The 27,220-nt window shown below is 40.4% G+C and overlaps 2 protein-coding genes across 3 annotated transcripts; both read left to right on the top strand.

Annotated features, from left to right (window-relative positions):
* Positions 1-8,433: 8,433 nt before the first annotated feature.
* Positions 8,434-17,938, top strand: LOC308123430 (uncharacterized protein). The gene is made up of 14 exons (XM_080485932.1): positions 8,434-8,452; positions 11,636-11,787; positions 11,892-11,961; positions 12,055-12,131; positions 12,632-12,710; positions 12,784-12,863; positions 13,035-13,104; positions 13,198-13,274; positions 14,549-14,644; positions 15,060-15,163; positions 15,257-15,365; positions 15,471-15,594; positions 15,679-15,705; positions 16,576-17,938. The coding sequence occupies exons 2-14, from the start codon at positions 11,674-11,676 to the stop codon at positions 17,103-17,105; spliced, it is 1,557 nt and encodes a 518-aa protein (XP_080342058.1). The 5' UTR covers positions 8,434-8,452; positions 11,636-11,673; the 3' UTR covers positions 17,106-17,938.
* Positions 17,939-18,161: 223 nt separating this feature from the next.
* Positions 18,162-26,598, top strand: LOC308123431 (uncharacterized protein). Of its 2 annotated transcripts, XM_080485934.1 has the most exons (7): positions 18,162-18,267; positions 19,101-19,287; positions 19,420-19,706; positions 21,670-21,935; positions 23,380-23,447; positions 25,596-25,776; positions 25,909-26,598. In XM_080485934.1, the coding sequence occupies exons 2-4, from the start codon at positions 19,106-19,108 to the stop codon at positions 21,717-21,719; spliced, it is 519 nt and encodes a 172-aa protein (XP_080342060.1). In that variant the 5' UTR covers positions 18,162-18,267; positions 19,101-19,105; the 3' UTR covers positions 21,720-21,935; positions 23,380-23,447; positions 25,596-25,776; positions 25,909-26,598. The 2 variants fall into 2 exon arrangements, with proteins under 2 accessions (XP_080342060.1, XP_080342059.1); XM_080485933.1 differs by having other exon boundaries at positions 21,670-23,447.
* The last annotated feature ends 622 nt before the right edge of the window (positions 26,599-27,220 follow it).

The raw sequence follows: 27,220 nt of genomic DNA, 5'->3' as shown, positions 1-27,220 counted from the left end.
ATATGATGTGATTGAGAGCCTTCTCGGAGTCAGAACACTTTTTGGTCTTGCAACAGGGAGAGACCTGGAGTCTCCTCCTGTTGCCTCCTCCGTCAGAAGTTGGCATGGCTGCCGTACACGACCGGGGGGGAACGCACAAAGAGAGAGAGAAGAGAAGTTGAGGGGGGGGGATTAACATACAATATCCTTGTTGTGCTACATATATTATTTGCAGTTATCACACTGATCCAAATACTTTCCAACTGTTTTTGGATTAAACCAGCCTGAGCAGCTCTATCCAGACAGTAAAATGATTTCTTAGATTAACCAGCCTGAGCAGCTCTATCTAGACAGCAACACGAAGCAGGAACATGAATTAACAAAGAGGAAACAACAAAAGAGGAACATGATTTTTAAAGTTTGAGCAAATGATGACAGAGAACAAGCAACTTCAGAAGCACCTTTCGTGAGGAGTGTGTGTGTGTGTGTGTGTGTGTGTGTGTGTGTGTGTGTGTGTGTGTGTGTGTGTGTGTGTGTGTGGCTTGTCCACTGGGTGTGACCGGAACTGTTGTGGGGGGACCCGTAGCGACACCCCGGGGTCCGAGGCCATCGGGCCCGGACACCGCCACCCCGGCAGACGGCAGCCCCCCAGGGCCGGGGAGACCCCAGCGAACCAACCCAGAGAGCCACGCCCCTGCCCAAAAAGCACCCGACGGAGAATGCAGAGAGGAATCCCCCCCAGGCAAGAGGAGCCCACAAGAGAGGGATAAAGGGCACAGGGCCCCAGGTCCCGACCCAAGCCGCCAAGCCGAGAAAAGGCCGGAGCAGGGACATTTCATAACAACAACAACACTGCCATGATATGGTAATATGTGATATTGAGCCCTTTTGTCGGGACACAGTATATCAGTGGAGAGTATTAATGTGAAAACAGTGTTTGAGGTACACACATTTGTTGGTAAAATTTGATATAATAAGAGGACGCAGTGAGTATATATACATATATGTATATATATATATATATATATATATATATATATATATATATATAGTTGCCATATCCGTGCTTAATTATATTCATGTTCAAGTTCAGTTATATTCCTTGTGTTCTTTCTTAAACAGCGCCTCTGAGGCGCTGCCCACTAATCATATGTTCTGAGCAGGTCAACCTGACCAAGGCTGATAAGCAGGATGAGCCGCGCTATCCACACAGCCGCCTTCTCGAGGTCCCATGCGCAGGGGATGTCCTTTGATTGTACTCATAGTTGATAAAACTGTTAAAGCTCACAGAATGTTTGTTTCTATGATATGTATCCTGTAAACCCTCCCCTTTGTTGAATGGAATAAAAACGCAGGAGAAATGGCCTGGGAGCAGAGTGGATAGGAGGTGTACTTGGGCACACTCCTAGCCATTTCTCCTCGAGTAATCAAAAGCTCATTCTTGTTGTCTTCTTCTTTCTTGCAGATTTAATAAATGTCCGTAGCCTAAACCTGACATTAACTTGGTCCTTCGAGCCGGATGCCAACAACGCCTGGTGGTCCCAGCGGGCGCGGTAGTCGCCAGCAAGCCCACGGCCGTGGCGGGCCTCACTAGGTGAGGCCCAGCACCTTTTCCAGGAACTGACACTATTTCGTGTGCTGGGACCCACAGGTTGACGGCATCCAACGGCGAGAGGAAAAGGACTCCGAAGGGTGAGCATTGTTTTGGGTTAAAAAGGAAAAATGTGCAACTGAGGGTTGCAGGATAATAAAACCCTGTGAATTCTAGACTCTAACAGGTAAAATAGAAAGACGCTGAGGTAATGAACGCCTGAGAATAGTTCATGTTAAACGGGCGACGGAGTCCACGGTTGAGCGTCTACCAAAAAATCCGCGAGAAAGAAAATAAAAGTGTGCACGTTGAATGAGTGGGTGGCCTGTGAACCACTAGGTTACAGCCATCATTTAAAACAACAGGAAAGTAAGTAGTGGGCTGACGTGGATGCACAGGCAAGAATTCTCCACCTGAGAGGGCTGAAGCGAGAATTACCACGTTCAGTTACAGATTAACCACTACCCTGTTGAAGAAGTAACAAAGCGGAACCATAGACTACCCCAGGTAGTAGGGTCCGTCCAAATTTAAAAACAAAATGGGACAAGGGAACACCAAAAAACCTAAACCGCGCGATAAATTAACTTGTAAAGACTGGAAATATGTAGAACGCTGCAGCGAAGAAAATGTAAAACATTTGGATAATTGGATCGCAAAATACGGCTTCGACGGGAGCCTCAATACACAAAAAATAACAGTTTTACAAGATGCGATTAAAGAAAAAACTAAAAAGGATCCTAAAAAGATGAAAAAAGAAGGTTTTGATCATACTAGAGAATGGATGGAAATAGCACAAAAAAGGTTACAAAGCAAAAGAAGAGAGCTAAAGAAGCAGGCAGGCAGACAGCTGCAGGAACATATTACCAGGAAGATGACAGAGGGATAGAGGAAGTGTTTTACCAAGGGCCCCACAGGGGAAGGTTCAGAGGAAGAGGGCATAAGCCATTCAGAGGACAAAGAGACAGGGGCAGAGGACAACCAGGAAGTAGAGAAGATGGATGTTGGACTTGTGGACAGCTAGGTCACATAGCTAGAAACTGCACAAAGAGATCAAATCCAGGTGGAATGAAGGGACAGCAAGCATGACTAGACAGAGTAAATGAGAAGTGTGACAGAGTGATGGAAGAATTTGATGAGGCACTGATAAGATATCAACAGCAAAAGATGCAGCAACAGGGAGAATTCTTGCTGCATCAATACAAAAACACGACCACTTAGATCAAGACTTACTTAGAACTATGCAAAAACAAAGTCCACCAATAGAACAAGATTATTGGGAAAAAAAAAAAACAAGGTGCTAAACTAAAAGATAGCATCTATTTCTGACCAGAAAACAAACCAATCCTACCAAAAAACCTATACAAATGGGCAGCAATATTGAGCCATGTCACATGTCACATGTCACATGGCTCAAACAGGAGGGAGGGTAGGACAAATACACAAAATATATACAACCTATGGCTTTAATTCTTACTCAAAAATTTTTGTAGGACATGTTTAACATGCGCTAAACATAATCCGCAAGGGAACATAAGACCAAAGAGAGGGAAATTCCCAGAACCACAATATCCATTTCAAGTAATACACATGGATTACATAGAATTAAACAAAAGTGAAGGTTATGAATACTGCCTAGCGATAATCGACGCATTCACTAAATGGATAGTTATTTCCGACAAGGGCACCAGATTCCTTGACAGTAGCCAAAGGATTATGTAAAGACATAATAATAAACAATTCCAGAGGTAATCAGAAGCGATAATGCTAGACATTTTGTAAATGCAGTGATTAAACATATAGGAACTTTGGTTCACATAGATCTAAAAAATCATTGTTCATATCATCCGCAGAGTGCAGGTCTAGTAGAGCGAATGAATGGAACAATAAAAAATAGATTAAAGAAGTGCATGGAAGAAACAAATAGACCGTGGACAAAATGCTTAGATTTGGTAAAAATGTACATTAACATCACCAGTACGAATGGCTTAACGCCATATGAAATGTTATTTGGACGACCTTACAGAATACCAACCTTTAAAAATTATTGGAAACCAGATGAGGAAGCTAATTTAGCAGACTATATGAGGAAAATAGCTGAAAGACCCTCGTGGATACATCTGTCCCACGGTAAAAAGATCATTGGTGCAGAGCCACCTGATAAACCGAGTGAGCTAAAGTCTGATAATAGGGTGGACTCAGACGAGTAGAGTTTGGGTAGGCCTGAAGGTCAGCAGAAGCTGTTTCAAGCCACAACGTTTGATTAGAGGACAAGACTCTGCAGCAATGATATTTACCCCCAACCGTCACCATGTTATGGCTGCTGCAACCGTAATCGTGCTTCTCTCACTAGCCTGGATCCTCATGATGTACATTCCAGAGACCAAAGTAGTTAGAACTAAATCTAGCAACAAATGGTGGCAAAGTACTGATCTAAATCTATTTCTATTCTTTACAGAACAAGACATTTACTGAATAAGAACTGCCTACATTTGCTGTACTTTTCACTTGTGATGCCGTACATGACATATTGTGTTGACATTTGGGGTAATACATATAAAACAAACCTAGATCCAATAATCAAACTGCAAAAAAGAGCTATTAGGATAATAAATGAAGTTGGATATCGTGATTCCACAAATCAGCTGTTTATAAGATCACATACAATAAAATTTATGGACATTGTATATTCAAAAACATTAGAAATTATGTTTAGAGTGGTAAATAAGACAATTCCAGGTTGTATTCAAAAATTGTTTAAACTAAGGCAGGGGATTTATAACCTAAGGGGTTTGCTAATGTTTGACACTCACAAAGTAAGAACTAATATCAGGTACAGATGTGAGTCAGTTTTGGGTGTAAAATTATGGAATGGACTTAATGATGAAATAAAGATGTGTAATTCTATGTATGTTTTCAAGAAGACTTTAAAGTCTAAAATTATCAAAGGTTACAATGAAATTTGATTGAATTTGATTTTTCAGTAGTAATGGAGTATTAGTGATGTTTGATTGTGAATTATTCAGTTAATCCTATGATGGTACAGGATAGGCACAAATAAGCCTTGAGGCTTCAGCCTATTCCTTTTTCGGTTGCTGTCTGTTTATTTTGTAAAAACATGATTTTGTTTTCATTTTTTATTTTTAACCGAAATAAAGCATTCATTCATTCAAGAATAAGTATCAAACTAATGTATGGTACCGCTTCGCTGAATTCACAGCGAGAGGGACTAATCGGACTGATCGCTACATATGTACCAAAATGCCTGTGTCAACAGCCAACCCCGCAATAGTAGTTGCACCCCGTGCACCCTCATTCCAGTAGACGTTCTTCCCCTGGATGTGACTCTAATCTCTGAGAGAATGTTGCAGACTGATGTTTACAGGACGGAGATGGTGAGACGACAGAAAAGAAGCTGGAAAGGAGGAGAAGCCGATCCAACATACATCGATGCAATCGTGTACCACGTGGTGTTCCTGATGAGTATAAACTAGCAGATCAAGTTGCAGCAGGCTTCGAGAATATACCAGTCATTTCCATGATTTTTCCTATCACTCCTAATAAAAATGTTGACAGAATAAACTATATTAATTACAATGTTCAGCGTTTGGGAAATTGGACAGAAAGGGGTTTTTCAGCAGTTCATGGGCAGCTTTCAGCAACATCGACAATGGCTTTTCAGATACGTATAGCGGTGGATATGTTGCTGGCGGAGAAGGGGGGGGGTGTGCTCAATGTTTGGGGACAAATGTTGTACCTTTATTCCAAACAACACAGCAGCAGATGGAACGCTCACACGGGCCTTGGAGGGTCTTCGTACTTTGAATAAAAGGATGAACGATCACTCTGGCATCGACACTTCTATGTGGGATGGATGGGCTGATATGTTTGGGAGATACAAAGCTCTAGTAATGTCTGTTTTGATCTCCCTTGCTGTCTTCACTGCCATCCTCACCCTGTGTGGCTGCTGCTGTATCCCATGTATACGCGCCCTCCTCACCCGCCTAATCAACACTGCTATTTCTCCCATGACACAGGACCTGGCGCAGGCTTATCCGTTGTTGGGGGATGCTGAACATGACTCTGAAATTAGCGAGGGTGATGACTTTCCATCCTTGCCCGACCTTTTCCCAGACCCTGGAGATTATGAGTAAACAGTAAAACATTACAAACCCGAGTGTAAATATTTGTGTTCTTGCGAAAATGATCTTGCAGCTGAAAATCAATATTGAAGTGGCTGGTTACAAGTGATGTGAGAATGTAGGCACAGATATGACAAACAGGGGGGATATGTTAGAGTAATTTTATATATAGTTGCCATATCCGTGCTTAATTATATTCATGTTCAAGTTCAGTTATATTCCTTGTGTTCTTTCTTAAACAGCGCCTCTGAGGCGCTGCCCACTAATCATATGTTCTGAGCAGGTCAACCAAGGCTGATAAGCAGGATGAGCCGCGCTATCCACACAGCCGCCTTCTCGAGGTCCCATGCGCAGGGGATGGCCTTTGATTGTACTCATAGTTGATAAAACTGTTAAAGCTCACAGAATGTTTGTTTCTATGATATGTATCCTGTAAACCCTCCCCTTTGTTGAATGGAATAAAAACGCAGGAGGAGGTGTACTTGGGCACACTCCTAGCCATTTCTCCTCGAGTAATCAAAAGCTCATTCTTGTTGTCTTCTTCTTTCTTGCAGATTTAATAAATGTCCGTAGCCTAAACCTGACAATATATATATATATATATATATATATATATATATATATATATATATATATATATATATATATATATATATACACACACACACACACACACACACACACACACACACACACACACACACACACACATATACATATACATATACTGTATAAAGACAGAGAGTACATTGACTGCTTCTTCATTAACCTATTAAACATTTATTTACTTTGGCCAAACAGAGCTCATTTCTCACTTAACATATCATTAAACCTTTTTTGCAACATTAATGAAACGTATCTCATTTATTAATCTGATAAACACACTTTCAATTGACATATCTGTCAAATAAACAATATTTGTCAGCAAAGTCTTTACCACAGCATGTCATGACTACATGTTGCTTTACACTTTGAGTATCGACAACCGTGCTGACCTGAATGAATTGTATGGATTAACAAGTGGACTGTTTTAACCAGTTCAACATTTTAACAGAAATATAGATTATAACCAGCCAAATATTCAACATAATGAGAAATGGAACAGTTTCAAAGAGGATAGAAATCTGGGGGGGGGTTAAACACATTTCAGTTCCAGGATCACATGCAGCCCAATTTCCTCTTGAGTGGGCCAGACTGGTAAAATGCTGACAAAATAATCTTCTAATTTAAACAGTTTCTTTGTAGTGACGCAGAGTATACGTGATGACAATGTCCATATTTTTGCAAAAACCAAACAATTAAAACCAAAAACTACAACAATCTCAACATAAAGCCAATTTAGTATTTAGTATTTTTTGTTGAAATATCCTCTTTTTTAGGTGTATTTTCAACTTCGACTGTTCACATCCAACTTCCTTACCTGAACGAATCTCCTCACCAAGTCACTGCTGCTCCTTTCAGCTCCCTCCACTGTCTTCACCCACCGTTTTCCAGAATATTTCCTCTCACGGAAACTGTCCCCCTCGGAGCGCAACTCCATCATGGGAGATCGGTGGGAGATCGAGACTTGCTGGCGGTGAAGGTGGCTCTGGAGGAGTGGGGGTACTGGCTGGAGGACACGGAGAATCCCTTCCTGGTCTGGATTGGCCATAAGAACCTTGATCACATGCACACGGCTCAACGACTGAACTACCGTCAAGCCAGATGGGCCCTCAATCGCTTCAGTTTCACCCTGTTATATCACCCATGTAAAAACAAAGACATAAAAGCAGACTGTTTGACTGTACTCCTGAGGACCAGGCTCCCGATACTATTCTACCTGCTTCCTTTTTTGTAGGAGCCGTCACTTGGGAGGTGCAGTAGAGGGTGAGAAAGAGGGGGCTGCTCTACCAACTGCCTCTTTGTGCCTGAGATTCTCTGACCGCAGGTCCACTGGGCCCATGCCAAAGCGCTTTTCTGCCACCCGGGTACCAAGCGCCCCCTTATCATACCCCCTCATCCGTTACCGGTCCCACAACACCCTTGGTCTAATATCATCCTGGACTTTGTCACTGGCCAACCTGGATCCGATCTGAAACTTGTTAATACTCACCAGTGTTGATCGCGTCTCCAAAATGGTTCGATTTGTCACCCTTCCCAACACCCCCCCTCTGGCTCGGGTTCTGCTTCAAAGTGTGTTCAGGAAGCATGGATTTCCTGTTATTCCTCTTTTAATTGTCTTTTGAATGCTATTTTATTTTCTCGCTATCTTATTTTATTTCTATGATTTTAATCAAGTTTGATGTATGTCTTTGCCTTAGTGACACACTTGGAATTGGCTTGTGTATGAACAGTGCAATAAAAATAAACCTGCCTTGCCTTGATGATTACACAGGCTACACTCTGTACAGGCTTGTATAACAAACTGAGTGAAACCTGCCCCACCTCGCAACTGAAATAAGGAACCAAGCCTATAATGAACTTCTATCCAAGCAGAGGAGACTCCGTTTCATTGTATTAAAATCATCTCTGAGTCATTTTCAGTACCATGTCAGTATCCTGAAGGGAGGCTGGAGCAACCAGTTATGATTATAACAGCCAATAACATCGTAACTGTTTCCATTTCAAATGTAATGAAGCCATAACAACTTCCAATTCGGTTTCTGTCCTGTTTTGGATGAAGTGAAACTGAAACTGTAACTGTGACTGAGTGTTTGGATCCCAGAGATAAGGACAGTTTAGTATCGAGTCAGCAGAGAGACGGGTAAGCAGCTCCTTCTAACTTCATGCTTTTTATCAAACTTATTGGCTGTTCAAAAATGTTTTTATAATAATAATAACGATACATTGTATACATAATGATAATAATAATAATAATAATAATAATAATAATAACTAATACTAATAATATAGTACTATTCATAATAATAATTATTATTATATTACAAGTACATTTTTATAATGTGTGCATTGTGTACATTATTTCATTGTTTTTGTTTTTTTTCATAGTAATTTTAGCAGTGCTGTTGTGTTGCCTGAAAGTATTTTGCCAAATGTGACTATAAAAAGATCAGAAAATGTCCAGTTACTAAATGCTTTTGCCACATTATCTGGAAAACTTGGAAGGTTTCCACAACAAGAGATCACTTGCATTTCCAGTCGGGGACAAAACTGATATGTTACTGACGGTTGAGGACATTTTTACTTCTGTATGAACAAACAGAACTTGACAGGTTAAAAAATATGTGCACGAAAAGATGGCACAATTTACCGGCTGTGTTTGTAGTTCTGTATTTGAATACAATGACTTTAAACAAACTTTAGTGGAAATCATTTGCGAGTGTATTCTTGCTGTTGAAAAAGTGATCCGTTTCTAAGAAATTGTTCATTGTCCCCAAAAGAATTGGACAACTTTGTAAGAGCCACAAATATGTAACTGTCTGAACACCAAATTTCAGGATTATTTAATTGTCTGTATTTTTTATTTTTTATTTTTTTAAACTTCTGGGTCATTTTATATCTACGTGGTTCAAATAGAAAATCAGCATGACAAAGTCCTGGACATCCATGTTGTCACTGTATGTCTAACTACTGCTAATTGAAGTGGAACAAATACATTTCAAAGCAGGCCAGAGGACGGAAATGTGGATTGCTGAGAGAGAAAAGTCCTATAATGAATTTAAAGTGCTTGAATCCTGAACATGAACCAGAAATGTTTGTTTCATAAGTAATCGTGAACGCATTATTGCGGCTGTCGTGACCATGCAAATGACTCACGCGGTGTTGACATGGAAATACAGAACAAACCAGAAGTACAGTAGGTGCGGCCGTGCAGCGTGAGCGAAAGTGCCTCCAGCTTTTTATCCTCTTCTGAAACGGCTTCAAATCTGCAGATTTGCAATCGGCTGCCGAGGAGACACACAGGCAGCTCATTCACATATTCATGCAGCCTCACAAAACAAATGGTGCATTCATGTCATCAGTCTCTGTCTTCTACAGAAATCATCATGTTCAACAACAGTCTTCAGGTTTGCCACTGTGGTTGGTCCAAAATAACAACTTACCATGGCCTGAGAACTCACCAGGGGAAGATGGGATGCACGGTGAAAGGAATGAGGATCCCTGAGGATCAACAATTTACTGGCTTCCATAGAATTACATATCCGGGACCACCAATCAAAATAGAGGAGCCTTTCATCAGTAAACCCTATCATAAGTCTGGTAAGTCCGGCAAAATCATCTGTAGTATTACCCTTAAAACTCAAAACTGTGTATGATGTAAGCTGGTTTGGCCATTTTAATCCTTTTATCAGCTTGTAAAGGAACAAAGCACAGAGAAAGACACTTACAGACACAAGCACCAGCTTCAGATCAACCATCTACTAATGGATATGGAACGTGACATATTCTTTTCCTATAATATCAAAGACACCTGCTGCTACTATACAGATGAACAATACAACCACAAATTATGGCAAATTATCAGTGGTTCACTTCAATAGCAGGAACCTCTATGCAAACCACAGTGGCATCAAAGAATATTCAGGCAAATTCATAAAACCGTTCCAAAAAAATCACAATATCAGAACCATGGATTAATGATGAGAAAGGAGTAGACTTTCAACTAAATGGTTATGAATTTAATTGTACAAACAGAAAGAACAAGAGTGGAAGAGGAGTGGCTTTACGTGTGGGGAATTATTTAAATTAAAAGATAGTAGAAAATATGACAGCTGTTATAGACAACTTATTAGAATGTATAACAATTGAAATCTGTGATTAAAAAGAAAAGAAAAAGTGCTAATAAGTTGTATATTTAGAGCACCAGGGTCAAATCAGGAGGCATTTAAGGACTGGGTGGAAGAAATGTTTTCAAAAGTCAATGAAAAAGATATTTTTATCTGTGTTGATAACAACATTGATATGCTGAACACAAATAAGCACAAAACAACGGATGAATTTATCATTATGTACATTATGGGCTTATATCCGGAGATTACCAGAACCCAGCGGAATCCCATTCTACAGTGCCACTTTAATTGGATTGACTCGTTTCCCTGTTGAATGGTGACTGACATCCTTTAGCATCCATCGTTGCTGCTAGTAACAGCATATATCAAAATAAGACTCGTGAAAGGTACAACACTTCAAATCTTAATTGTAAATTAAGTTTGTAAATAAATAGTGTTCTGTCAGAACAGCTGTGGACTTCTGTTGGGTTTTTAACATCGGTTATTAGCACCAACAAGGAACACTAAACGGTCACCAGTTAACAGGGAAACCCGTTAATCTGCAACACTGGAAAGTTCTTCTCCCCAAGACACATGCTCACAGACACAGCTCATTCCACAGACACAGAAACAGCCTGTTCTCCGCTGAATTCACTAGAAGGACAATTAGACTGGGTGAAATTCAGGACCAAGGCTGGATTTGGGGAAATGCACTTTGAATACAATGTTGTTGGACCTCTGACAACTATGTGATATTGTTGGAAAATGGTATAATATGGGACCTTTAAATTCAATTCATACCTATAAAAAAATACATTTTAGAAAATGTTATTGTCCTCAAATCATTTCAATGACACTTTAATGATTTTAAAAAAAAATTCACGAAATAACTACAAAAACCAGCAAGTTTTCCACATTGCCTGATTCACTCATCTTGATGAAGATGATGTATTGAGTGGAATGGCTAACACAACTGTGGCTGTTGTAATGCAGCCTTCATAATAAGTAATTATGCACAACGTTCCTACTGCACACAATGTGGAGCACAACCAACCAAAATGAAGAGACACACTGCCACCTAACATCGACATGACAATCTTCTGCCCGACTATTGATAGTGGCTTGACAACGTGAACTCATTGATCCTTCATAGATATTAGTAAAGAAATATATTTATATATGTAGCAACATGAACTGATTCTTCCAAATGTTTTCAGACACATTGGACATTGCCCTGACAATTCCCCAGGACCTGATGAGGTACGCATTACAGGGATTGAGGGCCGGGGAGGTGGACGATTCCCTCAGCAAAAACCATATTCAACCAATTCATCAAAACTACAGGCCAAATACTGCTGTCAAGCAGGAGGTACTTTTATAGACAACGATGAATTGACTAAGGCAAGACACTTCCATTTCTTACAGATTGTCGTAGGTAAAAGATCCATTTTCTTTCTTTAATCTTTCCAACAGAATGTGCTCGGGTCTCCAAACCTCGTCCCCCAGACCAACACTCCAGCAGTGACGCAGCTCATGGGTGCACGTAAGAATTATCTTTCGTCAGTTTCTCACATGCAAACAAAGCAATTTTTCCCAATAATAATCGAATGTAATGTAAAAATCTTGTTTTCTTCAGGGGTTAAAACTGAACGGAAGGCTTCACAGATGGGAACAAACTTGGACAAAACACTAGGATATTCTGATTTCACCACAGTATGTCAAATTTCTGACTTTGTTGAACTTGAACCCATTTTGCCCAGGTATAGAAAGGAACAAGTTCTTTGTTATGAGCACCTTGAAACTGAAAATCACACATCAAAGTAGGGAATACAGTTATAAAAGCAGAGGATGTGAAAGGCAGTGATGTTAGAATATGTCTCAGGCCCCGTTTGCATGATGTTTCCATTGAAAAAGCGACAGTTTTGCATTTTTGTTACAGAGACGTTTTGCTTTTACATGGCAGCATTTTGAAAACGATGTCGGAAACACTAACAAATATGTAGTTGTTATGTAGCTAATTAGACAGAGTTGAGGGGGCGGAGCTTAGAAACCCAACCAACTATTATCATTAGATGCAATGTTGGGTGCAGCGCAAGTCACATTATTGATGCCATTTTTTAAAAAGAGAAAAGGGAACAATTAGCTGTTGACAGAAACTGAGGAAATGCATTGCTCAGTTCAAGTAGTTAACGAAATCAACATTTCTCTTCCAGTCTTCCTTGACGCCCACCGTCACCACACAAATGAACCTTCCATCTCCACAACCTACAGTGAATGAGAGAAGTGACTCATGTATGTATCAATCCTTTGTTACTTCATGAATTTCTTGCTTACCTTCTTTTAGCGATTCATTATTTCTCTGCAGTTTTTCAGACTCCGCAGTGTTTTCAACAAACCACCAGTAAATCTCGTCGAGCACTGGACTTTTCTACTTGGGAACAGCAGGTACAAATAATGTCCTATTCAACCACTTCATCAAAACTACAGGCCAGATACTGCTGTCAAGCAGGAGGTACTTTTATAGACAACGGTGAATTGACTAAGGCAAGACACTTCCATTTCTTACAGATTGTCGTAGGTAAAAGATCCATTTTCTTTCTTTAATCTTTCCAACAGAATGTGCTCGGGTCTCCAAACCTCGTCCCCCAGACCAACACTCCAGATGGGACGCAGCTCATGGGTGCACGTAAGAATTATCTTTCGTCAGTTTCTCACATGCAAACAAAGCAATTTTTCCCAATAATAATCGAATGTAATGTAAAAATCTTGTTTTCTTCAGGGGTTAAAACTGAACGGAAGGCTTCACAGATGGGAACAAACTTGGACAAAACACTAGGATATCCTAATTTCACCACAGTATGGCAAATGTCTGACTCATTTGAATGTTTGTTTGTTGAGCTTGAACCCATTTAGCCCAGATATTGAAAGGAACAAGTTACAAATAATGTCTAACTGACTCAGTTCACTTGGGAGGAAAGGGAGCCGAGAATTTTCACACCTTCATTTTGATTCAGCTGGCGTTCACATTTACTTTTGAGACCGGATCAAACCGCCTGGAAAATGTCACTCAATTTCACCAGCTGCTGGTTTGGGGGCGCTGTCGCCCAAAACAAATACTGACCAGAGAGGAAGTAAAAAAAGAAACACAGCTCATTGATTGGTCCGGACTGAAACTGGAAGTCCTTCTGCTTTAGGCTAGTTAGCTCATGGCTATTAGGTAGCCACAAACAACCCCGATATATAGTCATCAGACCAGATAAGCGCCTTTTTCACTACTTCTTCCTCACTACTCCATGTCTGCCGACAAGATATTGTCCAACTTTTTATTTCTCTATCTGCTTCTTCTGATTTGTGCGGTTAGCTTTGATTGTTTACTACCCAGAATGCATTGCACACTATGCCAACGTCTTCTCACCTCGCCCGCTAGAATGCTAATTTGTAAAGGAAGTGAGACCGAGCTTTTGAAGGGGATCAGAGATCGCTTGTTTGCTCTGGTTTGTGGGCGAGTTTACGTAAGAGAACTCTGGTCCAGACCAAACAGGGGAAAGTGAACACGCCCTTAAATGAATGCTAAAGAAAGTAAACCACTGATCTTCTTCACCCGCTCCATCTAAACTCGCCTTACAGCTGACGTCACAGGTCTCAAAATGCCAAACACAGCAGATGGTGAGAGAAAAGAGTGTAGGTGCACCGACTCCCAAGAGCAGAATGTTAGAAATGACGAGAACAAAGATCACAGACAAACTGGCCCCCATGACACAGAAATGAAATCCAATGTTAACTGATGTTACCAGGTGAAGACAATCACACACTCAGGCGCAGGTGAAACACATCAGGGCAGGGAACGGCAATCAGACACAGGGAGGGGAAGTGAAGGAGCCTGAAACATGAGATTTGAAAATAAAATGAGGAAACAGATGAAGCAGAAATGTCCAACATGACAGCTACATGGAGCTTATACCAGAGGCAAAACTAAAGTAAATAAAAAATTAAATAAAAAAAAGCGGGATCAAAAACTACAAAAGTTTGCAAGCCAGGAGAGCATGGAAGTCTTGATCCAGTTGATAAGCCCCAGCTTTACTAGATCATCTTGTTATGTATTTAACTGGGATTTATGTATTTTCTTCAAGGGAACGCAAGAAAGGATGAAGGCTGATTTACAGCAGGAGATTGACGTCAGACAGGACAGGATGGTGGAAGTCAGATCATCAGAAAGAGCTTGTCGGGTGAGCTGCCATGAACGTTATGACTTTGTGGATGTTCTTGATCTTAGGTAAGAAATTATGAAACTGGAGGCTCAACGATTAAAATCCCACTGATCAGCAATGAGAGTCCATGAGCAAGGCATGTACAGCTTTATTTTGAAAACAGACCATGGTAAATTTAGCAATTTTTCCTGTGTTGAGCAGTTCCAGTGAGTCAAATTTCACATATTATAGAATACTACTGATATGTGTGTGATGTTTGCTCAGTTTTTAAGAGATTTTTGTATATAAAAAATTATACACGTTAATGTAAGTATTTCAATGAGTACCCTTGAATGAAGTTAACCAACTCCAAACCGTTAAATCAAACATGCGCCTCACATGATTCACGGCGGTAAAACATACCAATGACGTCCTCATCCATCATTTCTTTCAGAACTGTCTGGATGCCGAATGGCTGCAGATCAACGACGTGTTCTCAAGTGTGATGAAACTTGTGCGGGACGCTTGTCAGAAAGCGCTTCAACCGCTGGAGGACAGGTCGGTCCAAAGTGGCTCAGGAACACTGACAGAGCACAGTTACCGAGCCTTGATTTTATCCGAACTAACATGCGAACGTGCTTTAATTTGTAGAAGAAGGGAAGTGGAAAGAGAAGCTGAAAGTCTTGTTCAGAATCTACAGAGAGAAATTGCTACACTGGAGCAGGCCATTGGAGAGTTGAACAACAACTCAGGGTTCCAGGTGAACGAAACACTCAAAACTGTTTAGTTCTACTTTTCAAACAGCATTTCCTGTGTGTAAAATGAACCAGGCCTCCTCTTAGTGACACTCTTCTCTTGCCCGCAGGTTTCCTCTCTAACAAGCCTGGAGACTAACATTGATACTTCGCTCTCCTTCGGTACCCTGAGAGCTGCAACTTCAACCATGATGAGTGAGATTCAACAGGAACTGGAAAAGCTCACTTTAGTTGGTGCGTTTTCATGTTTGCCACAGGTTGCTCCAAAAGTTTAGGATCATTCGTATTTATATCTTTCTGAAATTTTTGTTTCTCCAGAACTGAGGAGGATTCCGACCTTTGCAGGTGCGTGTTTACATTTGTATGTATGCAAGCCGGAAACAAAACTGCATATTTACAGAGAGACAAATTCAAATTAATACTACGTAGTGAAGTTACTTCCAACCTGGGATCGGAGATTTTGTCGGGGGAGCCAGACATCACTTTTTGAAAATGCACCGATTCTACTCCTGTGGAAACTGGGGGAAATGCTAACCTTCGTAAACCCTGCTACTGTGTGTTTCTGTTTCAGAAAACTTTTACATTTACAAAGCCTTTTGAAAGCTATGTCTGTTTGCACGAAAACAGCAGGTATGCTGAAAACGATGTAGTAGGCATGTCCAGCCACTAGTGGGCGCTGTTTGTTTTTTGTGGAGGGTTTTTCCCATTTTTTTCCTCTTTCTTCCCCTGCTGCTGTTTGTTTTTACAAACAAACCACACACATACATGCGCACAGAGAACAAGACACTATAAACATTAACAATGGGAGTACATAGATATTCATATGGACACATGACCAAGTTATTACAGTACAGGTGACTGTCAACAATAAAACTACCAAGTCTCGGGTTAATATGGACTTGGAGTCATGACACTCTGGAGGCAAGCGTTGTTGTTGTCCATCAACTCGCACATCTGCAGGAGAACTTTTTGCTATAGTTAATGTGCACATGCACAGTAGCAACGTTTCCGCCGTCTTCATGCAGAATAGAGCCTGAGTGTTTTCATAAAGTTTCACCTTGGGAGTCGTTTTCGAAAAGTTGTGATTTCAGTGACTCAGAGAATCATTGTCATGTAAACCAAAACGTTTCTGTTTTCATTTGAAATGTTGTGTAAATGGAGCCTTAACCATGATTTCTTTTTTTTCCTTGATGGGTTTATATTGTCAACCTGCAGTGGATGTGAAGCTGGATCCGGCCACTGCCCATCGGAGCCTCCTTCTTTCTCCCGACGGGAAGAAAGTGCAAAGCGGAAACAACACCGAAGTTGCCAACACTGCCGAGAGGTTCGACATGTTTGGCTGTGTCCTGGGCCTCAACAGCCTGATTTCTGGAAGGGCTTACTGGGAGGTGGAGGTCGCCAACAAGTCCGGATGGGACCTTGGTGTGACGCGACGCAGCGCAAACCGTACGGGCAAGTTGGTGCTGAACCCTGATAACGGTTACTGGGTCGCTGTGCATTACGAAGATAAAAAGTACGCGGCCATGACGGCACCGCCCGTCAGAATCTGCCTGAAGGAGAAACCGAAGAAAGTGGGAGTGTTTGTAGATTACGAGGAAGGCCTCGTGTCCTTCTACGACGTCACAACTCAGTCTCACGTCTACTCGTTCACCGAGTGCTCCTTCGCCGATGAGATCCGTCCCTATTTCAGTCCACATCATCAAAATGAGAAAAACCAAAATCCTCTGGTTATCTGTGCTGCGTAGCTGCTGGAGGAGTTAAACAAGTACAGCTTCGCGCTGTGAAATTTCAAAGGGCTTAAAACATTTGATATGTTTGTTCTGCTCCAGGATTGAGTGACTTGTTGTCGTTACTGCTTTTAGTCAGACTTTTTTGTGGTTGAATTTCTCAGGATGTCTATTGTAAATACACTGTCTTATAAAAAAAGAAAAGAAGATAAAAAAAAACACACTGGTGCCTCTTCGACAATAGTCATGGAATCACTTATTAACATGAAAAAAAATTACAGGTTTTTTTGTAGATTAGGTTTTTTTTTCTGTTGAGGGTGGTGCTAAATAATTGCAAGGGAATTTTGGTAAATTGTGTTTTAATTTCATGGGTTTATTGCAGATTTTAGGTTACCTTTAATGTGTAATGTATTGAGATCAAAGCAGAGACTGTGCAGAGGTGGTTTGAGGAAACGCATATCCTTTGCATATTGTTTGTGTACGGAGTATAAATTAGACTTAAAGTACTCGGTATCAGCCAGTTGCTAAAGGGTTAATGTCATGCATCAGTGCATCCCTACGATCATAAAAATGTGAAAACACATGATTACTGGAGCTTTGTTAATTAATATCAATTTAAAAAAATCATGTAGATAATGTCATTATTCAATAAAAACAAAAACCCTCCATTACTGAGTGAGATATTACTAGTAGTGAGAATAAAGTGTGATTTGAGGATGGTCTGTGCTTCATTTAGCAAGGTTCTTTTTTTAAGACAAACACTTTAATGTCAACATTTCTGTTGCCTATAACAGCTCTCCCTTTGCTTTTGTACTTATTCTTTATTTTTCAGAATAAATGAGATGTTGTGCAAACAAAACTTTTGGTGTATTCTTATCAATAAGGGCTGACAATGCACCGGTTCTGGGTTCAAACACCAGCCAGGCCTTTCTGTGTGGAGTTTGCATGTTCTCCCCCCTTTGTGAGAGTGGATTTCTTCTCCGGTTTTCCTCCCGCAGTCCACAAGCATGTGTGTGAATGTGAGGATGGATGAACGGATGTTCAAGGCTGCCAGCAGGGGGCAGCACATTCCTTGTATAAGTGTTTGTACCTTACAAGTGTGTGCGGCAGCTGTCTGCAGCTCGATACTCTTGAAACGCTCCAAGACATCTTCCTCATCACAGTCTCTTTGATTGAACAGGTTTGTTCACTTTTCAAACTCACTAATAACCATAGAAACACTCGTTTTGTTCTGCATATATTCTGTATGAATGTGTAGATCACAAAAGGCTCCCAGCAAAGTGAAAGTGAAAGCGCTCCCTTTGTACTACAAATGCGCAGTAAGGTATGCAGTCGTTTTGATGGCTTCAGGGATCATCGCGTACAATATGTACAGTGTACATGTCTGTGTTAAACCTTTTAGCTTAAAAATATGTGCACATGGAGGATTCAAACACTCAGGTTGTGTTAAAGATGAATTACCGGTAATTGTTTTGTGTCCATAGTTAACACCACCAGTGTTTTTCCTCTGTAATAAAAATGTGGCATCATGTTACAAATCCTACAGCATGAAAAGAGGCTAAAAGTCCCACTCAGTCATAATATTAATGTCTACATTATATTAATTTAATTGCAAATCTGTTTTGATCAAACAAATCGTGCATTTATCTTCTAGTTTTTGCTCAGTTATCATGAGTTCGTCCAGATTCTCTCTGCTTTCATCATAAATCGCGATATTTCAAGTAAAGCAATATGCTACAACTTAGAACTTCGATTCTATTAATCACAATAAGAATAATGGGGGACCAAACAAATCAAATGCGCTAATAATTGTGGACATTATATCAACTAATGAATTATCCAGGGTGCCACACATACATTCTGGTCCTGTGCAAAAAATCCATCCTTTCTGGGAGAGTACCGACTCAGCGCTTGGTGAAAGTTTTGGTTGTAAGATAACATTCGGGATATGTATTGATGTATATTTCCATGGATAAAAGTTGTGTCCTGCTTTCCTTCTCTCTTTCCGTGAAGACATAATGATCATCACCGAACTGGCCAACATCTTCCTCACTGTAGTGATCTTCCTCATTGCCAGGATCCCTGTGTCAGCCTCTGACCCGTGCACCACCAAGACCTGCCTGGCCAAGTACAACAAATTTGTCCATAAGCATGTTCTCCAAACTGATTTCGACAGAAATTCGGAACCAGCATGGGAAAGGTGAAAATACTCTTGTTTCATTTTGAACGCCTGATCCAGCAGGAGCTGGCAGTCACAGATTACATTGATGTCTTTGTTCAGTGTCTCGTCACGACAACGTGTGCAAAACTAATTGTTGATCTCCTCATGAAGCTATTTGAAGAAGCAGCAGCTGTGGTGCCGAACCTCCACCCAGTCCTTCATGGAGGCCAACCAGAATGTGGAGAGCATCTGCACCAGCGGCCTGCGGGTGAAGAACAGCGGTAACCTGTGTATCAGCCGGTCAAAGATGAAGGTCTATGATGTCAGAACCACGAAGGACAACAACGGCTGCAGAATCAACGTCAGTGTAGAATCGATCAATGTGATTGTGGCTTGTGACAAGGTTGGAAACCGCTGCCTTCCCGTTCACTACGAGGGAAACAGAACCCTACAAGCGAGTAAGGTTCCCTGCTTACCTAAGACATATCCATGATTTGACTGAGTTTGATTTGCTTTGAAAGAGAAATGTATTAACATCAACTTGTTCCTTATCAAATGCTTTGTGTTGCATTTTCATTGTTTTCTGATTGTTTGGTGATTTATATCGACCATCAAATCTAAAATAAGTTTCTTCACTTCATGAACACTGTCTCACTGTCTAATAAGGATGCACCGATAACGGTACCAGTCCGATACTGCACCTGTACTCCCCGCTACAACCCGTCACGTAACATGAACTTAATGTAAAAATGCAGAACTTGTGTTTTACAGGAAATATACAAACCCTTATCTGTTTTTATACTTTGAAAAACTTTTCAACAATCCTTTTAGACATTTCAACACCGTATATGTGTTTAGAGGAGCTCCAATGTCTAGGCCTGAAAAAGAAGCCAACGATATTCATTCCGGTGAATCTAACACCTAAACGGATCAAACCATCTCTATCAGGGGGGGAATTGTGAGTCTCCACACTCTTTAAGGATGCAGGACTGGCACTGCCATGCACTTTAGACGAGGATGTTGACCAACTCTGACATTCTAACCTCTGCATTGCTGAACTCTTTGTGTTCGTCACACCTCGGCTGCAGGAAAGTGTGCAAAGCACGAAGAGGTATATATTACATATATAGCTTATATATTCAAGGACAATGGGTCCCTATTACATATCACATTATATGAATTAAAAGGAATTATACAAAGTGATGCAAAGCCCTCAAACTCCACGGAAAGTGTCACGTAAAAGTCAAAAGTTGACCTGATAAGTTACCATGATTAATGTAAAATAACCTCCAAATTCATCTCTTGATGGTCGAAGATTCTTCGGCTTCTGGGGCCGCACACCGCCGGCCGCGACTCGCGACCCAAAATTGAATCCTCAAAACTTGGCATGGTTGCTTCAGATCCCGCCCCTTTACAGAATCCTGCCTACGTCACAGTTGTTGTTGATTTACGACTGAATAAAATGAATATTTGAGAATTGTGAATCATGGAACTCTTGTTTTTATTTATAAATCTATCCAACCTTTGTAAAAAATGCAACCGTATTTCGAAAGAGTTTAAATCTATTGGTGTTTGTGTTGTTAATCCTGACACTGCAGCCGTGGCTGTACTGAGGCTGGCTCATCAGAGCAGGCTCTGGAAACAAGGTGTGGGTGGGACGGCGACAAATGCCCCGACACGGCCTTCCTTTGTGGAGTTTAAATGTTCTGCCCAGGCTGAAACATCTCTCACAGCTTGTAGAGTCATTTGGAAGCTCATCTATAACTTGAGAGAAAGCAAAACTATTTGATATTTTATGGAAAATGAGGCTTAAAAAAAAAATCAACAAATTTTTTTTTAACCTTTTCATTAAATCTGTTCATGGCTGCTGTGTTACACGTGTACACCTGTCCTGCCAGTAGGGGGCAGCATGGCCGCCATTCCCTCCACAAGTGTTGGTGCCTTGCAGATGTTGAGCGAAAACGCTCCAAGACAACTTCCTCATCAGTCTCTCCAGTTTAACAGGCTTGTTTTTTTCTTTTCAGACTCACTAATAATCTTAGAAACACTCTTTTTGTTCTGCTCGTACTCTGTAGGAATGTGTAGTTCACAAGATCCACTCTGCAAAGTGAAAGTACTCACTTTGTAGATTCTACAAGACGAATTTAACTACTTTAGCAAATAGTTTGAACACTGTGTAAAATGTCTTTATGTAATAATGGCAAAACTCAGTTCTTCATTGAAGTAGAAGTACATGTACTTGTGTCAAGTACAATTTAAACTTATAGTTTTGACATTATTTTTAAACTGTGTCTTTTAAAAGGCTTCCTGAACCTTTTGTCATGGTTGTGGCTTTAAGGATTATTGTGAACATCATATGTGTTGATGTATATTTCAATGTATAAAGGTCGTGTCCTGTTCTCTTTCTCTCTTTCTGTGAAGACATAATGATCATCACCAAACTGGCCGGCATCTCCTTCACTGTAGTGTAGGATCTGTGGAGCCGAACCCCCACCCAGTCCTTCATGGAGGAAAACCAGAATGTGGAGAGCATCTGCACCAGGGGCCTGCGGGCGGAAAACGGCGGTAACCTGTGTATCAGCCGGTCAGAAATGAGCGTCTATGATGTCATAACCACGGATGAGAACAGCGGCTGCAGCATTCAAGTCAGACTGATACAGACGCGTGTGATCGTGGTTTGTGACAAGGTTGTAAACCGCTGCCGTCCCGTCCACTACCTGAGATACAGACGGCAAAAAGCAACTCGTGTTCCCTGCTTCCCTTAGAGAATTCCATGAAGTGATTGAGTTCATTTAGATTTGCGTTGAAAGAGAAATGTATTAACATCAACTTGTTTCTAATCAATTACTGTTTACTGATTTTTAACGACCCTCAAAACTAAAATAAGCGACTTTTCTTTGGTACCGTTTGTGTATGGAGTATGAATTAAGCTCGAAGGCCTTTAATAAGTACTCGTATCGGTACTCTGTATCTGCAAGCAGTGAAAGGTTAGTACTATGCTTGTACTCGTTTAAAAAGTGGTATCAGTTCATCCCTACTTTCTTACTAAAACTCCCGGATCTGATATATTGCACATGAAGGTAAAACAGTTGAAATCCATAAAGGAAACCAGGTTAATTAAATTGATTGTTGATGATGAGAATTTTGAATCAGAACAACTGGACTCACCATTTAAACAGTGGAGAGGAAGGGGTTAATTTATAAGATTTATGTGATTTATTATATCAGAAATGTAAAAATACAAGAGGACAGATCCCAGTGTCAGCCTCTGACCAGTGCACCAACATAAACAACCAGGCCAACTATACAGTTTAGTAGCGATCGGACCAGTAACCGATTAACACCAGTGACTGATCAGTGGCATTTGATGTTCGAGTCTTGGGGCGCCGTTTAAATCCCCCCTGGTTCAGTGATTAACTTAAAGTCAGTTCTGATCTGTTCTCCCGTGTTCTAGAGATGTTGAGATGAAGACGACAAGCGATTAATCTCTGATTATTAACTGTCACATCTCTTCTAATTTACCGGTTTGAAAGGAGAAATTTGGCTGAAAAGCTGCAGGTCAGGTTCAACTTTCTTCAGGAGAGTTACTTATAATTACAAACAAACAGAAACGTGTCCAGGTTTGTAAATGTTTATAAATGTTTAGACATGCTCACATTTATTAATAACTGGAAATCTAAGAGCTTAAAAAAGCAGTTTATTTTGCACTTTGTTCTTTTGAGGTTTCTTTCAAAGCATTCTAAAATGTTGTGACTGACGTGTTGTTTGAAAATATACCTGATATACCTTTTGTTTATCCTAAACTCAGACTAACTGTCATTTCCAGTCAACCAGCCCCAAAACACATTCATTTACTAAAAGGGACTAATGAAGCTTCTGCTTGTATTGGTTTCCGAGTGTGTTAATAAAAGTCCTTTTAATTAGTGCTCTCGAGTCACGAGCAGTTTAAAAGGACGATAACTTTCATCACTGAGGCCTCTCAATCTAAAAAATGGAAGATTGTTGTCATGTGGTTTATAAAGGCATTTTCTTCAAATGAAGTTAACATTGGCTGAATGAGTAATAATGAAGAGCCCCACCTAAGATACTTATCACCAGCCGACACTGTGTATAAATGTTTGTGTCTTACAGATGTTGGGGGCTGATTGTTGTCAAAGTGATCAGAGACAACTTCCTCGTCAGTCTCTCCGGTTTAACAGGTTTGTTTGCTTTTCAAACTCACTAATAATCCTAGAAATATTCTTTTTGTTCGGCATTTATTCTGTATGAATGTGTACTTGATCAAATCCACTCTGCAAAATATTGACTTTGTAGATTATACTCAAAGAGACGAACTCAAAGCTTCTTCAGAAGTTTTAACTTTAGCAAATAGTTTATAAGTTTGGACTCTAAATGTGCATTAATGTATGCAGACGTTTTTATCTCACTGCAGTAATTTAATGTAGTATTGGTAGAACTACTTGTACTTGTGTCAAGTACCACTGAAACTTCAACTTTTCACTTTCCTGGCAAACTGTGTTCTTTTAAAGGCTTCCTGAGACTTTTGTCTTGTTATGACTTTAAGGATCATTGTGTACATTTTCTACATTATGTACAGTGTACATGTCTGTACACATAGGAAACTATTGTTAATCCTCCATGAGTCACTCATTAAAATATTTGCACAGGGGAGAATTTAAACACTCCAGTTTTGTTAAAGATTAATTACACGTTGTAGTGCCAATAGTTAACTACAACAGTGTTTTTTTCTCTGTGATAAAAATGTGGCAGAAAGTGAGTAAAATGACATCTTGTTAGACAACTTATAGTAAGAAAAGAGGCTAAAACTCTCACTGGATGTCTTCAAAAATCTTTCACAATCCTGTTTTCATCAGAAAATGTCTGTGTCCAGAAATTATTATCAAAATCTGGAAATAAATATTTCTGAGAAAAATGCCTATGATGCAAATTTAAACCCTATCATGTCAGTCCCCTTAAAAATATTACACATGAAGATAAAACAGTTAATAATCAGAAAGGAAACCGGGTTCATTAAATTGATTGTTGATGATGGGAATTTTGAACCAGAACAACTGGACTCAGCATTTAAACAGTGGACAGGAAGCGGTGAACTTCCTCATGCGCGATTATCAAGAAAGAGGAAATTAACATCTTTCAAGAAGTAAAAACTGAACATGATCTTATGAATCAGGACTTCTTTAGATAAATGAGTGATTTATTATATCAGAACTGTAAATATACAAGAGGACAGATCACATCCTGTCATAAAATTCTTTGTATTGGCTTATGGCAGTAACACATCCAAACCTCAATCACTCTTGATACTCACATACTTCATTATACCTCAAACAAAAGCACAAAAACATTGAGACTCTGCAGGCACATGGAACATATGTTACCTGCACACAATGGTGAGGGAGTCCATCCACTGCCAATAAAGGTACTTGAAACAAATTCAGTCGGTAAATACAGATGCAGCACAGTATATTGTCAGTATTGATTCACTCCACTGTTGTACTGAATATTTAGCTGGGCTTTCTTCCACCCTTTCTGTAACTACTATTGTAGAAGTACTGTTGAACATATATTACTAGATATTAAACACAAAAAACACAACTGCTAATGGTGGCTTATATTTACCGATACATTTCCAACTGTTTAACACATTGAAGATACATAAAAACAAATAGTATAACGAAACAATTACATAAGGTTACTAGTACTGGTTGTGAACATATATTAGCATCCGATGCTAGCGGTCGCTTCCGTCTTTTCTTATAATTAACAGACGACGAACACGAAACATGGCACCACAAATGAAAGATGGGTGGAAGAAAAGAATATACATGGCGCTTCTCCACTTTACTCACTTGTAAATACAGATGAAACACAGAATATTGTTAATATTGACTCACTCCTCTGTAGTACAGACTAACTTCGTGGGCTTTCTTCCTCGTTTGTCAATTAACAGCAGTTTCCTACAGTAAAAAAGGCAGAATACTGACCCCGAGCGGCGAAAGTGGGGATCACCATGAAAATACTTAAACAAAAGCAAGTTAATTTTCCTTGTGACGCAATGCCTTTTATTATATTAATCAGAAAAATGATAATGGTGGACCAAACAAATCAAATGAGCTAATAATTGTGGACATTATATCAACTAATGAATTATCCAGGGTGCCACACATACATTCTGGTCCTGTGCAAAAAAGCCATCCTTTCTGGGAGAGTACAGACTCAGCTCTTCGTAAAAGTTTTGGTTGTAAGATAACATTCGGGATATGTGTTGATGTATATTTCTATGCGTAAAGGCCGTGTCCTGACTTATTTCGCCTCTTTCTTTGTAGACATAATGAACATCCTCAAGCTAGCAAACATCTTCACTGTAGTGATCTTCCTCGCTGGAATCCATGTGTCAGCCTCTGACCCGTGCACCAACAGAAGCTCGCTGTCCAACTACAAACAATTTGTCCATAAGCATGTTCTCCAAACTGTTTTTGACAGAAATTCCTTACCAGCATGGGAAAGGTGAAAATACTTTTGTTTCATTTTGAACGCCTGATCCAGCAGGAGCTGGCAGTCACAGATTACATTGATGTCTTTGTTCAGTGTCTCGTCACGACAACGTGTGCAAAACTAATTGTTGATCTCCTCATGAAGCTATTTGAAGAAGCAGAAGCTGTGGTGCCGAACCTCCACCCAGTCCTTCATGGAGGCCAACCAGAATGTGGAGAGCATCTGCACCAGGGGCCTGCGGGTGAAGAACGGGCGTAACCTGTGTATCAGCCGGTCAAACATGAAGGTCTATGATGTGAAAACCACGAGGCGCAACAACCGCTGCAGAATTCAAGTCATACCGAGACAGACGCGTGTGATTGTGGCTTGTAACATGGTTATCAAGGCCAATAATTCCTGCTGCCGTCCTGTCCACTACCAGAGATACATAGGCCAAAGAGCAACTCGTGATCGCTGCTTACCTCGGAGAAATCCAGGATTTCATTGAGGTCAGTTAGATTTGCTCTGAAAAAGAAATGTATTAACATACTTTACTGTCTATTCATTTATTTTCTGATTGGTGATTAGTATCGATCATCAATTCCAAAATAAGTTAGTATTCTTTATCAACAATTTCTCAATTTCCAATAAGGATGCACCAACACCATTACCAGCATGAATGAAGTTTTATGGCATTTGTTGAGTACTCTGTATCGGCAAGTAGCTAAAGGTTAGTACTCTACTTGTACTCGTCCTTTAAAAAGTGGAATCGGTGCATCCCTACTCTCTAACATCTCATTGTGTGATTTATTGTTGATATCCTGCTGTGAATAAAAGGAATATTTGAAACTTGTGAATCATGGAACCATTTTTATTTCCTATCCAAACTCTTTACAAATGCAGCCTAATTTCCAGAGATTTTAAATTCATTGGTGTTTGTGTTGTGAATCCTGACGCTGCGGCAGCGACGGTACCGAAGCTGCTCATCAAAGCAGGCTCTGGAAACACAAGGTTTGTGGTGTGACGGCTGCTCGGTGGCACACAGAGGAGTGGACCCGCAGCAGCGCGCTCTCCACTGTGGTAAAGCCCATCATCAGCATGGAGGCTCCACTGAGGTGACCTGCGTGCAGGCGGTGGCACGGAGGTCAGAGGACGAGGGAGACAGACGATCCTGCTGTATGTTGGCGTGAGTACGAGACGCATTCAGAGGTCTCATGATCAACGGGCCGCACGGTGGAGCAGTGGTTAGTGCTCTCGCCTCACAGTGAGAAGGTTGAGGGTTCAAATGGCCCTCGGGGCCCTTCGTTGTGGAGTTTACATGATCTCTTTGGACTGAAGGGGATCTCTCAGAGCTTGTAGTTTAGTTTGAAAGTTTGACTTTGGAGGAAGAAAAACTCTTTGACAATTCATTGAAAATAGGGCTAAAAACAAATCACGAAAAAAATCAACATCAAATACTGGCTCTTTTTATTTATTT

Source organism: Lipophrys pholis, assembly GCF_963383615.2.
Source record: "Lipophrys pholis genome assembly, chromosome: 18".
Taxonomy (NCBI): domain Eukaryota; kingdom Metazoa; phylum Chordata; class Actinopteri; order Blenniiformes; family Blenniidae; genus Lipophrys; species Lipophrys pholis.
Note: the sequence above shows the minus strand (reverse complement) of the source record. Positions and strands in the feature narration are given on the sequence as shown.